General features: G+C 38.1%; 1 protein-coding gene across 4 annotated transcripts in view; it reads left to right on the top strand.

Annotated features, from left to right (window-relative positions):
- dpy19l3 (dpy-19 like C-mannosyltransferase 3) overlaps positions 1–19,704 on the top strand; it is a 53,071-nt gene that overhangs the window by 18,477 nt on the left and 14,890 nt on the right. For all 4 annotated transcript variants that reach the window (XM_067402041.1, XM_067402040.1, XM_067402039.1 and 1 more), the window contains 9 exons: positions 4,777–4,911; positions 4,995–5,126; positions 6,173–6,274; positions 6,468–6,541; positions 6,835–6,993; positions 7,588–7,710; positions 8,149–8,260; positions 10,009–10,065; positions 10,420–10,502. In XM_067402041.1, the coding sequence (XP_067258142.1) occupies positions 4,777–4,911; positions 4,995–5,126; positions 6,173–6,274; positions 6,468–6,541; positions 6,835–6,993; positions 7,588–7,710; positions 8,149–8,260; positions 10,009–10,065; positions 10,420–10,502 (977 nt within the window). The remainder of the gene's footprint in view (positions 1–4,776; positions 4,912–4,994; positions 5,127–6,172; positions 6,275–6,467; positions 6,542–6,834; positions 6,994–7,587; positions 7,711–8,148; positions 8,261–10,008; positions 10,066–10,419; positions 10,503–19,704) is intronic.

Genomic DNA, 19,704 nt, shown 5'->3' with positions numbered 1-19,704 from the left:
GTTCATCTGCCACACATTTTACATCTTACAAGGCTACTTTTGTATATTTCATGGATGTAAGTCTTATTATATTTAATATATTAGGCTATATATTTCATAATTTTTAATTTTTTGTCATAAATCAATGCAATTGGTCATCCTTTATGTCTGTCAGCGTTCCTGAAATGTAACAGTTTTGGACAAATACAACATGAGTCAAAAGTGACCCGAATTAGTTATTTTCTATATCGCATATATTACAATAAATTAATTTTATCATTCATTATTCCATCTATTACTCAATAACCAAATCCTTATTTTAATTTTTCCTTTCTTTTTGAATGAATTTTTTTGAATGTGTGTGTCATTACCTTTCTAAAGGCCAACGTATACTTCACTTTTTATGTGTACGTGAGGGTCAGCATACAGATTTTTGTAACTTTTTATAATTTCCGCCGGATTTCTGTAACTGTGTATGTGCAACCCTGCACATACACATTTAAATTGCGTTTGACTGTTCGCAAAGTACACTTTCAGCTTTTTTTACAGTGATGTCATCATCCACCTCAGTTCTGTTGAGGACCAGCCATTAACACTCTAGATAAAGAAATTCAAAATCACTGTTGATCGATACACTTATTATATATTTTCACTGTTGGACAGAAACCTTGTTCAAAACTGTTACTTTTCAGGAACACTGATAGATGTAAAAGGTGACCAGTAGCATTGGTTTATGACAAAAAATACAAATTATGAAATATAATATACAGCCTATTATATGAAATATAATATGTCTTTCATCCATCAAATATACAAAAGCAGCCATGTTGAGACATGAAATGTGTGGCGGATGAACAGTTGTCTGCAGTAAATATGTTCCTTCTTGCGAAAATTTGCAAAGGTTTCTATATGGGTAATTTTTGACCCATGTGTGTAAAATTGATGTAGAAATACAAAACCTGTGTTTGTTTATGAAAAAAAGAAAGAAAAAATAAACACAATGATTTGTTAAAATCAAAAACAAGATATTTAAGGAATACCTGGAATAAATAAATGACAAAATACATTTCTTTCAAAGATTCAGCGAAGAAACACTCAGTCATGACTGAAATTACATAGGAAATGAATATGGGTCATTTTTGACCCATGTGTGTAAAATTGATGTAGAAACTGTGTTTGTTTATAAAGTAAGAAAGAAAAATAAACAATTATTTGTAGAAAATCAAAAACAAGATATTTAAGTAATACCGGAAATAAATAAATGATAAAATACATTTCTTTCAAAGATTCAGCGAAGAAACACTCAGTCATGACTGAAATTACATAGGAAATGAATACGGGTCATTTTTGACCCATGTGTGTAAAATTGATGTAGACAGACAAAAACTGTGTTTGTTTATAAAGTGAGAAAGAAAAAATGAACATAATGATTTTTGTCAATCAAAAACGAGATATTTAAGGAATACCTGGAATAAATTAATGATAAAATACATTTCTTTCAAAGATTCAGCAAAGAAACACTCAACCATGATTGAAATTACATAGGAAATGAATACGGGTCATTTTTGACCAATGTTGCGCATTAGAAGGGGTTTTCTTAGCTTGTGCATCAAAGGGTTAAACATAGCTGCAAGCAGCAATTACGGGGCCAAGCACAAAAACGGCACAAGAAGCCAGCCAACATGGCCGTGAGCATCAGACCAGCTGCAACAGTGAGCATTAAAGACCTATGGCATCATGCCTCAAATTTGTTTCTGCGATCTACAAAAATGGTTTGACGTATCGACTTCAAATCCATAACTTCGTGTCGCCATGGTCTGAAGATGATACGGTTCAATTTTGGTGAAAATCAGAGCAACGGTCTAGGAGGAATTCTAAAAAGTAGGTTTTTAAAGAAAAACAAAAAAATAATTTTGTTTCTAGCCCTTACGGTTCAAAAGTTATTAGCATAAACATAAGTGCAAATTTGGACATCTGGTAGCACTAGAGGGAATGAGTTAGTGACTTGAAATTTGCTATGGACAAAGGTCAGACTGTCCTCTAACTTTGTGCCAAATTTCACAACTTTTCCGCAAGCGGTTCTATGGGCTGCCATAGACTTCAAGAGCGGAAGAAGAAGAAGAAGAAGAAGAAGAAGAAGAAGAAGAAAAAGAAAAAGAAGAAGAATCGAAAATAAAAAGAATGCCAACAGATACAACAGGTGCCTCCGCACCTTCGGTGCTTGGCCCCTAATAAAACTAAATCTTCTGATTTAGCATGCAAGGTTGACCAACTGTCTTCTGCAGTAGAGTTGTTACTGCCTCTTCTGGCTAAAGCTCAGCCAAATATGGAGATACAAGAGAAAGCTCTGCCTGAATCCACTATCACTTCATCGCCAATGATGGACAGGAGTTAGATGTGATGTCAGTGGCTGCCTCTGACTGCTTTTTGAAGCTACTTCAGTAATGTCAGGTGCTGAGGAAAATTTGCCTGCAGATAAATCACATCACTCTGGCAGTGAGACAGTGTCTGAGAAGTCAGGTGGGTCATCTTCAGTTGTTGCATCACTGGAAGGAACATTAAAAGCGGTGCCCGCCCGCATTAATCTGGATCCCCCCAAGCAGCAGTGGGCTCTGTCACATGGAAGGGTGTCGCAGGGAGATTGGACTCTACATCCCAAAGTGGTGCAAATTATATGGAGGACGTATGGGACTGCGGCGGTAGATGTGTTTGTGGACAGTCAGATGTCTCACTTCCCTTGTTGGTTTTCCCTAATGGACAAGCTGGGATCTCTGGGCCCGGATGCATTAGCCCACGACTGGCCAGACATGACACTATAGGCCAGGGGTGGCAAACGTCCGTCCTGGAGAGCCACAGTCCTGCAGAGATTTGCTTCAACCCTAATCAAACACCTAAACAAGCTAATCAAGGTCTGAAGGGTTACTAGGAAGCTACAGGCAGGTGAGTTTTTATCAGGGTTGGAGCTGAACTCTGCAGGACTGTGACTCTTTTAGGACCGGAGTTCGTCACCCCTGCTATATGCTTTCCCCCCGTTACCACTGATTTGAAGGACTCTGTGTCGAGGGCGCAACTGTAGCCACCGTCTGCTGTTAGTGGATCCCCATTGTCCTGCGAGGCCAAGGTTTCAGACTCTGTTTTCACTGATAATAGGACCAAGGTGGCTACAGTTGCACTTGAGGTGCACTCGACACAGAGTCCTTCAAATCAGTGGTAACGGGGAAAGCATATAGCAGGGGTGGCGAACTCCGGTCCTAAAAGAGCACAACAGACCAGACCTCCTGAGTCAGCTAATAGGAAAAGCTTGGAACCCACATACAGATTGCTTAAAACTCTGGGTGTGGCCAATGGACCCACCAGGCCTCTCTTGGAGTGTTCAGAGTGAGCCAGGGACACCGTTGAATGCACGTGCAGCATCCATGCGAAAGTTATATGCTTGTAAATGGAAGGTGTTCTCTGACTGGCATTCTAGCCGTGATGGTGATCCATTTCACTGTTCAGTTGGATGTGTTTTGGATTTTCTGCAACATCTTTTGGAACTTGGGCATTCTACATCCACACTAAAAATGTATGTGTTGGCTTTAGTAGCTCACCGATTAGAGTTTAGTGACTCTTCACTTGGGTCTGACCAGTTGATTGTTGCTTTTCTGAAAGGAGCTAATCGTCCACAGGGTGTGCGGTGTCGACATGGGACTCGGGTATGGTTCTCAATTCCTTGTGTCACCCCCGATTTGAGTCAATGTAATAGTCTGACATAAATGGCTGTCATTTAAGACTGTATTTCTCTTGGCCATTATAACAGCGAAGCGTGTGAGTGAACTCCATGCGTTATCGGTAAGTCCCTCCTGTTTGTGCTGGAGTAGTGGATCATTGTGGTGTGCCATTGTGGCCCAATCTGGCATTTTTACCCAAAATCTTGTCTCCGCAGTTTATAAACCAGCCTACTGTGTTGGCTGCACTGCCAGCAGATCAAGCTGATATACGGTTGGAGCTAAGTCCAGTTATGTCTTTGAAGGGTTACATTGATAAGACAGCAGCCTGGCGTAAAACTGATCATTTGTTAGTCTGTTTTAGTGATGCACGCAGCTGTGCTGCACTTTCTAAACAGAGACTGGTGTACTGGGTGAAGCATACATATGAGTCTGTGTGGCAGTCTGTGCCCTCATCTATTCATTGTCATTCTACATGTGCTTTGGCAACATCTTGGGCAGCGTTCAGAGGAGTATCGTTTTCTAAAATTTGAGGAAGACCTTGAGGGCTGAGGGTGTCATTTGGGATAGGACCATTGTGATCGTGCCACAGTGTTTACAGTTTTTACAGAAATGAACTTATAAATGGCTTACGTTAAGTGATTTCTAAATGAGAAAGAAAAAATTACAAACTTCTGCTATAAGTAAATATAATCTAGTCTAATAACTTGTCACTTTTGTTTGCTCATTAGGTGAATTGATGAAAAAAATGACAGTAAAAATGATTGAAAGGACAGGGAAAATAAGAGACAGTAAGTTGTGATCAATGTTTCTGCTGTGTTTCGCTGCTGTGCAATAGTTTTGTGAAATATGAAATGGAGGTTAGCAATTGCAAGTTTATGTATGATATATTTATTCTGCTGAACACATATTTGTTCTCTCTCAGTATGTTCTCTCAGCACAGACTCTAATTGCTTTCCTGACATATGGTATATCAATGAAAAAATTCTTGTTGTCTGAGCTCTGCAGAAAGAACAAGGTTTTTGTATGTTTGGTTGACTGGGCGATTAAAGTCGAACATAAGTTTGCATTAATGTTCTCTCAACCACAGAGGGTGGTGCTATGGCTGGTGTTCGTCTCCACCTTCTGCTTCTGTTTGACATGGCAATTCAATCAGTTTGTCCTGCTGGTGCAGGCCCTTATAATCTTTACTCTGGATTGCCTGGACTTCTTCACAGCGGAACAGGTGACGCTCAAACACACATATTGGAGATCTTCCACCTTTTGGAGTTCATGTGAGGTTGGATATTCATTTCTTTCTCTCTGCAGGTGGTCTCTCTGTACCTGATGCAGGTGTTGAATCTGTTATTGGTGTGGCTACTGCAGTTTTGCAATACTATGATTCTGGGTTCTCTGGTGCTCAGCTTCATTGTGTCTGCTCTCTTCATCAAACACTTCCAGGTCAGTGTACATCACAGTGCATGAATTAAAATGATTAAAGTTAGAAAAATAGAAGTATAAAACCTGTATTTGTGATTCTAAGAACATACCATCACTCCTTTTATCTTTAATGTTTCATAAAATCCAAGATAGCACATGTATATCTATCTAGGCTATATACTGTGTATCTATTCAGTATGTGCGTTTTCATCCAGGGGATGCGATTTTGAGCATGTGCTCATCTGCAATTTGTCACTAAAATATTCTGTCAGATGTTAAGCAAATGTCCTTATGGCAATTTTAATGGTTTACAATGTATTGAGTCTCCTTAAAGATGATAATCAGAGGTTTGTAAACAAATATGATTAAAGTGAACATGATGCTTACCAGATGATCTCAGCGATGAACTGTGGATGTGCTTACTTAGGTGTAAGCTCTAGAATTGTTTTCTGAATTACAAAACGTAATTTAAATTAAAGAAACCCTATTTGGGCAGATTAGTTTTATCAATTTTACAATTAAAGATGAAGCATGTAGGAGTTACAACCTTGCTCAGTTTTTTATTGAACTAGGTAAAAGATTTTTAATTATTTCTTATTGTTTTTTGACATTTGTTAGCCATGTAAAAGAGACAAAGACACAGAATTTTGACCAGTTCAGTTAAGTGATGAAATGGAAAAACGACCTTTCTATCAAAAAAAAAAAAAAAAAAAAGGCTTACTAATGTAATATCTCCTAATAATCCCATTTTCGTTTTATATGTCCTGCATAATGAATTAGCACAGCTACATGATGTTACAGGTCAGAAACGTGATGGCAATATCTAAATACAGCAGCTACGCTCATCTCTGCTTATCTCCAAACTGAAACCAATTGCTTCAACGACATTTCCTGAAAACATCTAAATAGGGCTTTAAACTACTCAAGGCACTTTATCACTTTTGTTTTCCTGTACAAACCTTATCTGTGGTCCCCAACACCCAATTCAGTTTTGATTGAAAACCGAGGCTAAGAATATTGTTGTAGTTTATTTACCAATACTTGCTGTATGCGTGTGTGGCTTTCAGACGGGGCTAAAGACGGGCAGCTTTGTTATACGAGTAGGAAAACTGGCTCTTCACACACTCTTAGTCCTCACATCAACTTTCACTATCAATTATTCAGCCAAGGTGAGCTATGAATCGTGTTCTACATCATCAGTCCTGTCATTAGTGATAAAATACAGTTTCTCTACCTGCTCTGCCTGAGACATAGCTGTACTTTCACTCTCATTGTCTTTCTTCATATCTCATTCTCATAAAAACCCACATCCCCGATCTCATTAATATTTTCATACTTCACTCTCTACATTTTAATTGACAGAAAATACTCCAGCTGAAATCGGACGAGCACATCTTTAAGTTCATAAAGGCCAAGTTTGGCTTCGGGGCAACGAGGTAAGGCTTTGGTCATCTCTCGCGGCACTACATCGAAGCCTTTTATCGTCAGTCAAATGCCATATCGGGGTGTCTTATTGAGAAGTGAGATCTACTCAGAGACTAGAGCAAGCCATTAATCTGGTGTGATTAAATGCGTCCAGCTCTGATGGAAAAATAACATCTGGCACTCAATATCTGCTCAGCCACTAGTTATTTATCGAGCCATTTCAGTTGATCAGATAAATTGCTGCTCCCAAAAATCTGTATAATATATATCCAGCCCGTACTCCCTCCCTGCCTCTCTCTTTCAGAGACTTTGATGCCAGTCTCTATCTGTGCGAAGAGGCATTTGGCCTGTTGCCATTGGATACATTTGAGCGGTTGGCTGGCACAGTGCTGCTCTATCCGTATCTGTGCACCCTCAGTGTGCTCTTCATCTTGCTGCTGCTGGTGGCACTCTCTAATCTCAGGTAACTACTGCATCGCTTCTCTCTGCAGGAAAAGCTCATGTGCACTACTGCAATGTATGCTGCACATTAACGAGATGTGTTTTTGGGGATTTAAATATTCTCATAATGTTCATTTTTCCAATTAGAGAACAGAAATAGGCTGAAAAATGACCAATAGAGCAGTAATTTTAGTTTCATAAACACCTTGTGCACAGGTCATAATGCTAATTTATAATTAGAGTTATTAGTCTTTATTAGATGCGCTACATAATTGGACTCTAGATGTATTTTTTCCATTAGGGCTTTTGCATACATGTTATTTTGCTCAGTTCAAAGCTGATTTGCTGTTGCTCTAAGGGCTGCTGTGGCCCTCTTTTTTTGTTCTCTTTTCTTATCAGAATCACAGGAGCCCACCAGCACCCAGAGGCTTTGCACACACACACACACACAAACACACACAATAATTAGATAGGCTGTTAACCCTTCTGTACATTAAAAAAAAAAAAAAAAAAAAACACAGCAAAAAGCCACCGATCTTGACTGCCTTTAGATTGTTATGCATGGTAGCATTCTTTATTTTGACCATCTTGTTTGATTTCTTATTCTTCATTCAAGCACAAATGGGTCAGGCCAAGCAAGCGGGGAGAAAGAAGACAGGACCTTTAGGATGCGGCCAGACGTCGCTTACAATCTCTTGCACACTGTCTTCTTTGGTCTGCTCGCCTTTTCCACTATGAGGTAAACAACTTGTAAATTGGAAAGTTTTGTTGCTTTCATATCACGTATATCTTTCCCTCAATGCAAATATTTTCCTTCTGTTTTTTCCTCACTCTGCCATCTGTAATTTCATTCCCTGCTGCTGCCGCTATGGTGCATCTCAATTTCAACCTCTTCTCTGCTACCACTTTCATTTCCTGTCCCCCACACCGCCTCTGCTTTGTGATCTTCTTCATCTTATTAGTTTGTATCCCAAGTTGATGGTTCATTCGACATTTTAATGGTGAATGAATTATGGTAGAACATTGCTATTATGGTTTCATAAAGTTTAGTTTGGTGTCAGAATAGTAATAGAGTTGAAAATGAATGCTATCCCAGTCTTTTGTGTTTGTAATGTGTTGTCTGAGCTTTATGATAAACTGGAAAGCACCAATAGATTTCTATCTTTGCTGCTGGCAGAATGAAATATTTGTGGACTGGCCATATGTGTGCATTTGCTGCCTTTGGGGTGTGTGGTAAGGAGGTGTGGACGTTGTATCTGAGAGTCCTCCACTGCAACACTAAAAACGCGGTGAGATACTGAGATCTGACACACACACACACACACACACACACACACACACACACACACACACACACACACACACACACACACACACACACACACACACACACACACACACACACACACACACACACACACACACACACACACACAGTGCAAATGAGTGATACTGGCACATTTATACACTAGTTTTCAAAAGTTTAGTTTGAGTTTTTTTTATGTTCACCAAGACTACAATTATTTAATCAGAAATACAAAAAAAGAAACAAAATGTTGTGTTAATATTACTACAATTTAAAAGAACTTTTCTATTTTAATATACGTTAAAATGTAATTTATTCATGTGATGGCATCAGCATCATTACTCCAATCTTCAGTGTCACACGATCCTTCAGAAATCTGCTGCTCTAGAAACATTTCTTCTTCTTTTTTTTTCTTTTTTTTGTGAAAACTAATTTTTTTCAGAATTCTTTATTAAGAGAAAGTTAAAAAAGAACATGATTTTTTTTTTAAATATACAGTTTTTGTAAAAATGTTAATGTCTTTAGGCACATCAAATGCATCTGTGCTGAATCCAAGTAATACTTTCTTTCAAAAAAATATCTTACTGACCTAAAACAGTACTTCTGTTGTTGCACAGACTGCACACACATGCACTATAGAGGAGAATGGGATGAGCAGTAACACTTCACTTTGTGTCCTCTGGAAAAGGAGAAACGCAACAGAAGTACGACTAATATCCATTAATATATTTCAGGACATATCTTCCATAGAAATATGACTGTCTGATGAAAAACAATGTTGTTTAATAAAACTTGCCTCACATTCGGCGTATCTCGTGTTATGTTAAAGGGAACACATGGACAATTTACATTACAATTTACAAAAAAAACAAACAATCAAACAAACAAACAACTACTACCTAATGCACAATCCAAATCCTATTTTAATCCTATCCTAAATTAATTTTTAGAAAATGTTCAGGAAAAGGTTTTAACTTTCAGATTATTTAAATGTAGTGCAGCAGTTTTAAGCATTTTATAAGAGTGTTTCTTGTTTTGGCTGTAAAGCTCACTGCTGACTTTTACCCCAAAGCATATGACACACTTTGCCCCACTTCTGCCATTTTGAGAAAAATGCTTCATTTAATAATTCATGGCTAATCTTTAGCTGACAAATTACACTGTTTTATATATAGGTAATTTACCAACTTATTTATATGAAAATATATGTATTTTACATTTTATGTATGATAATAATTTACTTGACACGCTAAACCATAAAAATACTGTTCACTTTTTCTCATCTTAATCACAGGCAGCTGTATTTTAGACATATGGCAATACAAAAAACAACAACAACAACAACAACAACAAAAAAAAACATTGGTTTGATAGATTAAACGGGCAATACAGTTTACCTGGTTTATTCAATATTCAATACATGCAATAGCAAATTACAGGAGTCTGTAATATAATCCATTGCATATATATAGAAGCCCACAAACCAAAGATACACTATGCATTTATAATTGGGAAGCTATAATGCTCAATGCTATAAACTGATATTGAGTTTCAGTGAGGCATGTTGTCCTCTCATAAATGCATAAATGTGCCCATGTGCACACAACTGAAAATTTAATTTCCCCACTAGGTGGCAGTGTAGTTACAGCCCTCAAGCCTAAACAATTACAGCCTGTTTCGTCCTATTTATGTGGATATTTATCAGTTTATGTTATTAATCTGTTTCCACAGATGAGACTGATCAGGTACTCAGTTCCTATTGTAATTCTGGCGTTTCTTTCTTACAAGGTAAGACATTTCCAACTATGCTGTAATATATTTGCCATATATTGCTAAGCTGCCTGCGTGGCTGTACTCCATAAATAATCATGCAGGAATCCTTATGCACACAAATGGAATTTATATCCCACTGTGTGTGTTGTTTAGGAGAGAGTTGATTCCACCATGCTTTTTTCCATCTGTTAACATAAGAGTGGGAATAACCAATCAGATATGAAATCTGCACATTTTTTGTATGTTTGTGTATATGGATGTTTGTGTTTATTGTGCTGCTTTGTTGATCATTGATTATTGTGAGTCATTCCCATTACAGCAGTCTCACACTCTCACTCCTTCTCAATCGAGCTGTCTTTCTGTTGACAGTTCTGGCCCAGACTGATGGAGGAGATTTCTGAACTGAGAGAGTTTTATGACCCAGACACTGTGGAGCTAATGGAGTGGATCAGGTAAAACAGCTGCAATCTTGATCTTACAATACGAACAAACACTCACAGACAACTACTAAACCTGAGGTTTGCAACCTTAGGCCACCCTCACGAGCCACCATTGGCATACTGAGGGGTATTCACTTGCACAGATAAGAGCAAGAAATTAATATTATGTGAATTTTCCATTTATTTAATTGTTTATAGTAGGAGTGTTGAAGTCCCTCGCATCTGCATGCCAAACTTCTTCTGCAGTAATCCTTCCTCATCATAACACAATCTGTTTTTATTTAGTTTTATGCTGTATGTGCTGTATTAGCTTTATGTGATGGAGCTTGTTCTTTTTTTTTCTTTTCATAATTCATATAACTGAGAAGACTGCCACATGCACATAATAACAAATCAGTCTGGCATTCGTGGTCCTGTTTCTTACACAAAACATGACACTTTCAGAAAAGATGTCTTTGACACCACAAGTTAACGCCACATGACACATAACTCAAAGACAGCAACAAACATGACAACACCATGCGCATTATTTGGTAAGCGGTACAAAAACAAAACAGTGAGTCACTGATTTACATAATTTATTCATGATGCCATGCATGCTGGGAAACAAAATCAAGCATTCTGCACCTGAGAAATCACAGTATATTGTATTTCGTGGGGTTTGAAAAGGAGAAGTGGCACTTCACATCCATAAAATTGCTGACTTCTGGATCAAACTAATATAAAATGCCTTTCCACTTACTCTCTATTTCACTTCATTACAAACTCTGAAGGACATAAATTAAAAGCTGCAGTGAATACTCTATTCATTTGATAGGATTTGCAGCAGTGAGGCAGAAGGTATCTTTGTTTGGTATTGGGCCGATTTAAAATGGACGTCATGAATTAGACATTAGTTTGTGGAGAGACTCCAGCGGTTAGTAACAGAGGGTTTCATCAATGACACCATTCTCACTGTCAAGTTAATATGTGCGAGAAAGAGTGAGACATTTGAGCTGCAGTGACACAGGTGATCTCTCCCTGAAGAAAATGCGATTTGTGTCAGGGATTAGTGGGTGAGTTCTCTTGGCTGACACTGCGGCATTAAGCCGCTTCCACACGCTAATTAACCATCAGATGAAAGAGTTAAGCGGGGATCACTTCACACTTCTGTCTGTGCTTGGCTTGCCAAAGTCTGCCCTGTTTTATATGTAGATTACCAGAGACGCTCTTCTGCCTAGAAGGGAGGGTGAGCATGAAAAGTGTATCGAGGAGAGTGGCAGTATCAGACTCCTGTAACCATGATTGGAACTTACTGCATAATAAACCACATACTGTGGCACAATGTGAAGAGGGAGGGCAAACAACTACAACTGTGAAAGTATCGCTGTCAAACAACCTTTTGATTTATCTTAAGCTAAAAGCAATGCTCTAGACACTATGTATTATCTTATAGTGAGTGGTTAAATGTTTCTATTTTTTTTTTCCGCTTTTATGCTTGATTTGCGTTTTTTATTAGACAGCTGTGTAGTGTAGAGCGACAGGTGCTCTGCTCCAAAACCTAGTGAGCTGCCTTGCTGTTTACTGCCTACATAGGCAGCATCCTCATGAGTGTTTGATTTGGAATGCTGTACGTAGGCAGAGACTCAGTGTTATTATAATGCTCCTTGCCTGAAACACACAGAAGTCTTGACTCTAAAGAGGTCTATAATAGCAGGAGAAAGCTATCATTTAGCATTCTCATTCATCTCAGTGGCTATAAGTATGCCATTTGAAATCTGCTATCTTTGCTCTTGGCATAATCTTAAGGATTATGAGTATTGTATGCAAAATGAAGAGCATATACCATCACTTAACAACCTCATGGTCCATCTGTCTTGAGGATTTATATGCTGTCATTGTCTCTATGGAGAAAATGAATGGGATATTTAGTCTAGAACCCGACTGTTGTGCTCTACCCCAGCTTTAGCTTTTTGTTAAGTGAACAATGCAATATTCTGACATAAAAGAGCAGAATGAGTTAAATGTGTCTGGAATCAAAAATCTCTTACTTCATCTTCGCCATGAAACGGAAATTGCGGTTGTCTTTTCTTCCCTATTGTGACACATATCCAAGTGAAATGGCTTTTCGAATGCAAAAAAAAAAAAAGTTAGAGTGGGACTTAATTCTGTCCATCTGGAATTGACTGGATCATTGTCATTTGCTAATTGCTGTGATCTCATGTGAGCGTCAGTTTGCTGTATTTCACTCGTAGTTTAAATCAAATAATTCACACTCAACAGAAGCATAAAAAAGATGACTTTTGTCAACCAAAAACCAATAGCTGGCTCTATCATCTGTGTATTACTGTTAAGCCCATAGTATACTTCAGTTTAAACTTATTCCTCCATATTCGTCCATTTCTCCCTTTCATAGTAATATGAGCAAACTTCTGTGTTGGTATGTAGCCTACTGTATTCTGTCTTTGCTGTGAATAAAGGTGGTTGACACATGCACACTATATTCATTTCTGTCAGACCACTATAGTCAAAGATTATTAATGATAACAAAGAAAAAGCAATTTAAGGTTGAAGGTATGGAATTGTTTTGGGCAAAACTCCTAACCAGAACAGTTTAGCAAAATAATAGAACAGAGACATCTCACAGAACTGATATAAGCAGGGCTTGACATTAACACCCGCCAAATGCGGGTAGATTTCAGCTGTGGCGGGTAAGACAGCCACTCCGACTAGCCACTTTTTCCGGGTTGAATATAATTTCAGCCTACAGCCAAATGAAAAGTAGCCAAGCTCGTCGTATCACAAAAGTACAATTCAGTCACAATTCTTTATCGATTAACTTGCGGTTAGTGAAGGCGGGATATATCGCGTTGAATGACACAACAGAAGCGCTCGCGTGCGCGATCAGTTCTCCTTGCGTCTGAATACACGCACACACAGATGTCAAAATTCAACGTGTGGAGTATCTCGAGTGAATACAGTCGGCTATGGCTCACGGCTAAGTGGACGTAAAGAAGTGGGTAAAAACTGGATATGTGTCAGTATATGACGTCCATGCATTCAGCAGCCCCCAAATAAATACCTCTCTGTCATTAATGTTAATCAAACATCAAAAAATGTTAAATAAATGTATACATGTATGCTAAATAAACATATATATATATGTTTATTATTTTTTGCTCACCAGCCACATTGGCTGGTGAGCAAAAAAGTTAATGTCAAGCCCTGTATGTAAGTATTAAAAATACACGTGAACATCACCTGAAAGAGAAATAAACATACATGAGGATTTAATAATAACCCGGATTACATGAGTAATCAGTGAGCGTGTTTTTAAATAGAGTTGTTTTCTAAATAAAGTTTGAGGAAGCTTGGTGGTGACGACGTTGATCCGCGACCATGGTGTGCTGTAGTCCGTTTATAGCCTACTGTTAGCCTTTTATATCTGATGACTTTATTTAGGCTTCAAAATCTATAAATGTTGTGTTAACTTGTAAAGATTATCTTGATAGACAAAACGTGTAAGTGTCATAACCCCTTTGTTAAACACAGAGCTTATTTTCTGCGATTTTCCAAAAGTCTATGGGAAAAATGAATAGGCTTTTAGTCGAGGGAACCCGTGCGCCGCTAACTTCCGGGTTGGCCTACAAAAACGCGTCATCCCAGGGGCACTCTATAGACCAGTGGTCGCCAACCCGTCGATCGTGATCGACCGGTCGATCTTTATCACTGTTCCAGTAGCTCGCGAAAATAACAGAAATATCTCCAGTCTTTGTACTGTATTTTTGTATTTATTTTATTTTTGGGCGCTACTGGGACAGACAGATAAAGGTAAATAGCCCACATCATTTCTGAGTCTGTAAACAGCCGTTAACAAGAGGCCAGAGACGCTTAAGACGGACGCAGAGATGAGACAATTCTGTAGCAGGCAGATCAGCTCACTGTTCACGATGCTCGAAATATAGGAAGAAAATATAAATAATGAATTTGGGTGAGGGCTTATATGAATGCATCTTTAAAAGGAGATCAGTCTTCAGAAAGATTTCGATGGCAATAGCATTTTATTTTCCTCTTACCTTAGAATATAGTAGCTAATTATTAGCGCATTTCAGTATTGTTTACAGCAGTAACCAAGGAAACACTGTATTACTGCTGCTCCATAAGCGCCACCTGCTGTTGAATTTACGTTTTTGTTTCATGTTTTTTTGTGTATGTAGCATAATTGAAAATTACAATTTCACAAAGATAAAGTCAGATGTTCTGTTTCTGCTTTAAATCCAGAAATTAAATCTAATTAAAACAAAAAACTAAAAAACTGCTCATGCAACGTGCGTAGTTTCTTTGTTTGGATTGTGATCAAAAAGCAGTGGTTCCCAATTTGAAATGGCTATGTATTTTTGTTTATTATAATAATATTAATAATAAATATCTGCAACCAGTATCAGAATCGGCCAATTTGCTTGTAAAAATAAATAAATAAATCAGAATCTACATTGGCCACGAAAAAAATACTAAATACAATCTGGGCTGTCTTTTTCTATCAAGTAGATCTTGTCTTTCAAAAAGGTCGAGGTCAGGGATCTTGGGCTTAAAAAGGTTGGTGACCACTGCTATAGACCTTACCAAAGAAACAAGCGCGCCGCCATCTTTATAAAATTGTCTTTGAACTTCCGTTTTGTGGTAGCTCTGTACATGGCATCACTGTCAAAGAATAATTCGTTGGTTAAGTGGATTTACTTGTTGTAGAGATAATGAAAGTTATCATGAGCATTGTTATGTTTAAAGCAGGCGTCTTAACAAATGTCAGTAGGTCGGGAAGATTTTAAAACGAGCAGTTCATTCATAAATGTAATATCGCTGTGGAAATACAAACCGGAAGTCAAAAGACAACGAGCGCAATGCTAAAAAGGGGCGGAGCTACATAAGGTCTATACACTTGGTATTTGTTAATTGCCTAAGTATTTCTCTTCAGAAGTTATGATCAATAAACATGTCTTTGTACTCTCTCAAGGGCGGCCGTCTACTGTTGTTGCCATCTCCAGTAGTTTGTTGTTGTTCTTTTTCAAACTTGAATCAACAGCCCTGTTCAGGGTTGCTACATAATTAGTGAAAAAAAATGCAAGGTCCATGCGTGAGCTGAGCGTACAGTACACATACCCATGCATATTCGTAAAACATCCGTATACTTTAGGCTGACAGACATCTTTGGATATGTTGTGTCTGTCTGTTTCTGACATGAAAAAAAGGGGTCCCATTTAAAAAGGTGATGGGAACCACCGGGCTGGTTCATAGCACAAACCACCCATGTAAATGCCATCATGATCTCTAACTAACAGTCTGGAGCCTAAAATCTCTGCAGATCAGCTGAGAAGGCAGGGAGGGTGTCATGTGCTTGTGTCTTCTCTTCATGAGTGATCAGTGGCCTTTCAGTCGAACCGCATCTGTCCCGTAGATGGAAGCGCGTCCTTTGTCGCAGTTCTGAGACTGTCATCACAGTCAGCCTTATCATTGCGAACGTCTCCCTGCCTTGTAATTAATTTTTTTCCTCTTTTGTTTTGTAGTTTTCTTCAGTGCACCCTTTTGTTATAGCCCCACATAAAGGAGTTATTTCTGAATGTTGCCTTGTTTTGAAATAATGAAGATAAATTAGTCTTTTGTTTTCTCTGAAGGAAAAACTTTCTCGGCCCCTCCGAGCACAAGTAATTTGTGTTCCCCATCTGAACAAAGATGCATTTTCCTCCTGCTGTTTCCTCCCGTTTTTATTTTTCTTTTCTTCGTGTTTTCAACATCTTCACTCTCACTTCCACTCTAATTGTCACTCTAGCCACTTTTCATTCTAATTTGATCAAATTAGTGGCTTTTGCTGCTGCTGTTGTAGACGTCTCTATGGAGATGTTGTTGGAGATGTCTCGGTGGAGATATTTCACAAACTCAGCGCTAATAGCTGTGCTTGCAAATGCTCGCCTTGTTTGAACTGCAGTAGCATTTCACTAATTCACAAACTCCCCAATATACGCTCTCCTTACACAAATGGAAGGTTAGCTGACACCATTTCACACCATGTCATTTTTCTTGTTATACCACTGAGAATTGTTCATTTTGTAATGCATGTAAATTGCCACTTTTTTCCAGTTGTTGTGGAATCTAACAAGATGTCTGAATTATTGCTTATTTAAAAATATTTCTGTGGCTTAGTTACAAATAGGGTTACTGGTCCCACATTTTTTAAGTGACTTCTAAAACCTAGAGTGAAATTGCATTTTACTCAAGTTCATTCCCTTTGCGTGCAGATCAATCATTGACATTTTAAGTTGTTCTTGACAGATCAATCAGTCTATCATCACTCTCTGAATCCCCTCAGTCAGATGCTTCCTTAGGCCTGCCTTCCTCTCTCTCTCTCTCTCTCTCTCTCTCTCTCTTTGAAACACTGGATTAAGGTCTACACAACTTGAGAGCACTCAGATCCCATCCTGATGTAGCTTTATTCCCAAACTGACCATTTTGTTTGTGTGTGTGTGATGCAGTGCATCTCACTGTTTTCTCCTTTGCCGTCTCAAGCACATTTAAGCAAGGCTATATGAACATTTCTGTTTGTGTCTGTGACTACTAACAGTAATTGTGAAAAAAATGTTTTCCTTCCCCATATCATATCATATATCATATGAATTCAAGGTTTCAATTTTTAAGATCTTGGCACAGGCATTTTAGATGAAAAAATAAAATTTTAATTTTCTTTTTCTCACACTTTTTTTTTGTCTTTCACCACCCAAGTAATATATTTTTAGTAATATTTTATTCTGACAAAATACTGGACATTTAACAAATGGTCACTGTGCAGAACGTCCAGAGCCCTCTACACATTACTCCAAATTATTATGCAAGTGACTTATCAGTAGGATTTCAGATTTTAGTTTTTCAAAGAAATTGTTTGTTTTATTTCTCCATATCTTTTTAGATAACTGGTATCAATCTCAGACAGGTTTGTTAAAGAGTTTGGAAGGTCTTACGTAAATGGAAACCCATTTTTATTTATTTTAAGTTAACTGTTATATATTCAATAACACAAATTATTACTTCACATCATCTTTATTTAGGTTTCATCTTTTACATTTCTGAACTTCAATACAGAAATTTACCAGCATATTAATTTAATCAATTAACAAAATACAATTAAAGTCATACCACTAAAATCACATTAACACATTGTGCCAGTGGAAAATAAATGTTGGAAATATAAAAATAAAGTTTGAAGAGTTAAGTACTTAATTAGTAGCAGTATACAACAATAACCAGTGAATACATATCATCTTACATCTTAAAACCACATGCCATAAAGAAAAGGGTCTTCTTTATTGCGACGACTCTGCCCCATCTGCCAGCTACGCTGCAGGAAAAAAATGCTGTCAGCACGGCTTAAAGGTGCTACAGAGGATCTTTTCGTCGACTGAGTAACCAAAGACTGTTAGTGAGTTTCTGAAATGAGCGCATGCGTAAGAACAACCCCCCTCCTTCACAGCTTATTTCGAGGGAACGCCTCCCAAAACTCGTGCATGAGTATTGGAACACGAGTGTTTACCACCGGCATTCACTGTGTCGTGTTAGTGGATTCATTATGTCGGACTCACCGCAGGTAACTCATAATCTGCAGTTGTTACTCCTGTCTCCTGACAAAAACATTGCATGCGGCGCCTGTGGAGTGTGGAAAGTTACTGGAGCGCGCAGCCGCGTTGTCTCTCACAAGGAACATCATGGCAGTGATTGACAAGCCAGAGGGCCAATCATCGCGTAAACGATTGGCTGATGTTTTTAAGGCCCTACCTCGTGCACAGATGATGTATATTAATATTATTCCTTTCAGTGCACCTAATAAATAGTCTTTTATCAGTTAGTAAAGACAGTTTCAAGTAATATTGCAAAAATGTATAAAACAAAACATCCTCTTTAACTGGGAAATGAGCGCCAGCACCAAAAGTATTTATACATTGAACTTGCAAACAACATTGGTACAAAACAAAAAAAGCGATTACATGCGCTTTAAAGTTGACCTACCATTTTCAAGGATGCTTTTCGTCTTCACAATGACTCTTTTCGCCTGTCTCACATTAGTTCAGCCGGTCTCTGCCAGCGCCGCTGCGGGAGGAAAGAGCTACTTAGTGCGGCTTAACAGGGAAATGAGCACCCGCTTCGATGTTCTTACGGATATTTATAAACTCAAACATATTTATACCTTGCAAACAATATTGGTAGAAAACAAAAAAAGGCGATTACATGCATTTTAAAGATGACCTACCAATTTCAGGTACTCTTACGACTCTTCCCGCCTGTCTCGCGATTGTTCAGCCGGTCTGCCAGTGCCGCTGCGGGAGGAAAATTCTAGTTAGTGCGGCTTAAATGGGAAATGCTCACCCACTCTGATGTTCATACATATATTTATTAACTCAAACGTGTTTATACTTTGCAAATAACATTTGTATAAAACAGATAAGGCAATTGCACGTGTTTTAAAGTATACCCACCTACCAATTTCACGTAGGCTACTCCATCCTCGGACTTTAATCTTCACCACGTTGCAGGAGGAAAATGTCAGAAAATGTACGCTTACGAATTTTTATGGAAACGTATTCACTAAAACGTAGCTTTATATCTTGGAAATAACATCAGAATAAAACATAAAGTGAAAAAAAGAGAAAAGTTAACCTAACATACTGTTGTGGGCTTTCATCTTCATGATGAGTCTGTCATGCGTGAGGAGGTGTGTGGTTGTTTTTCATTTAGTAGCCTACTGTATTTAGATATACAGTAGGCTAATATTTTCCCAGAATGCATTGAAAATCTACAGTAACATACTGTACACAGCTTATACAGTTGGAAACTGTTAAGAATACAGTAACAAACTGTGAAAATGACAGAATCTACAGTAATATGCTGTACTCAGATTCTACAGCAGGGACCTGTTGAGAACAGTATAATACTGTGAAAACAACGGAAATCGTTTACAGTGAAGGTTGTTCCACATTATTAATTAAGTTCCCATGCAATACGTTGAGGAAGAAAGATGTTTCTGAAGACAAAAAAGCATGAAATGGTGCAATGTTATACAAAAGTAATGGAAACAAACAACTAATATTGTGTGAAAACAATGGATGATCTTGATGGATGGATTTCTGGATGGTTGGTGAGTGCCCACCATGTTTTTTGACCCAGATCAAAAGAAGATACTCAGACATTTCTAATG

The sequence above is a fragment of the Chanodichthys erythropterus genome, chromosome 11, assembly GCF_024489055.1.
Source record: "Chanodichthys erythropterus isolate Z2021 chromosome 11, ASM2448905v1, whole genome shotgun sequence".
Taxonomy (NCBI): Eukaryota; Metazoa; Chordata; class Actinopteri; order Cypriniformes; family Xenocyprididae; genus Chanodichthys; species Chanodichthys erythropterus.
This window is presented reverse-complemented; position numbering and strand designations above follow the sequence as displayed.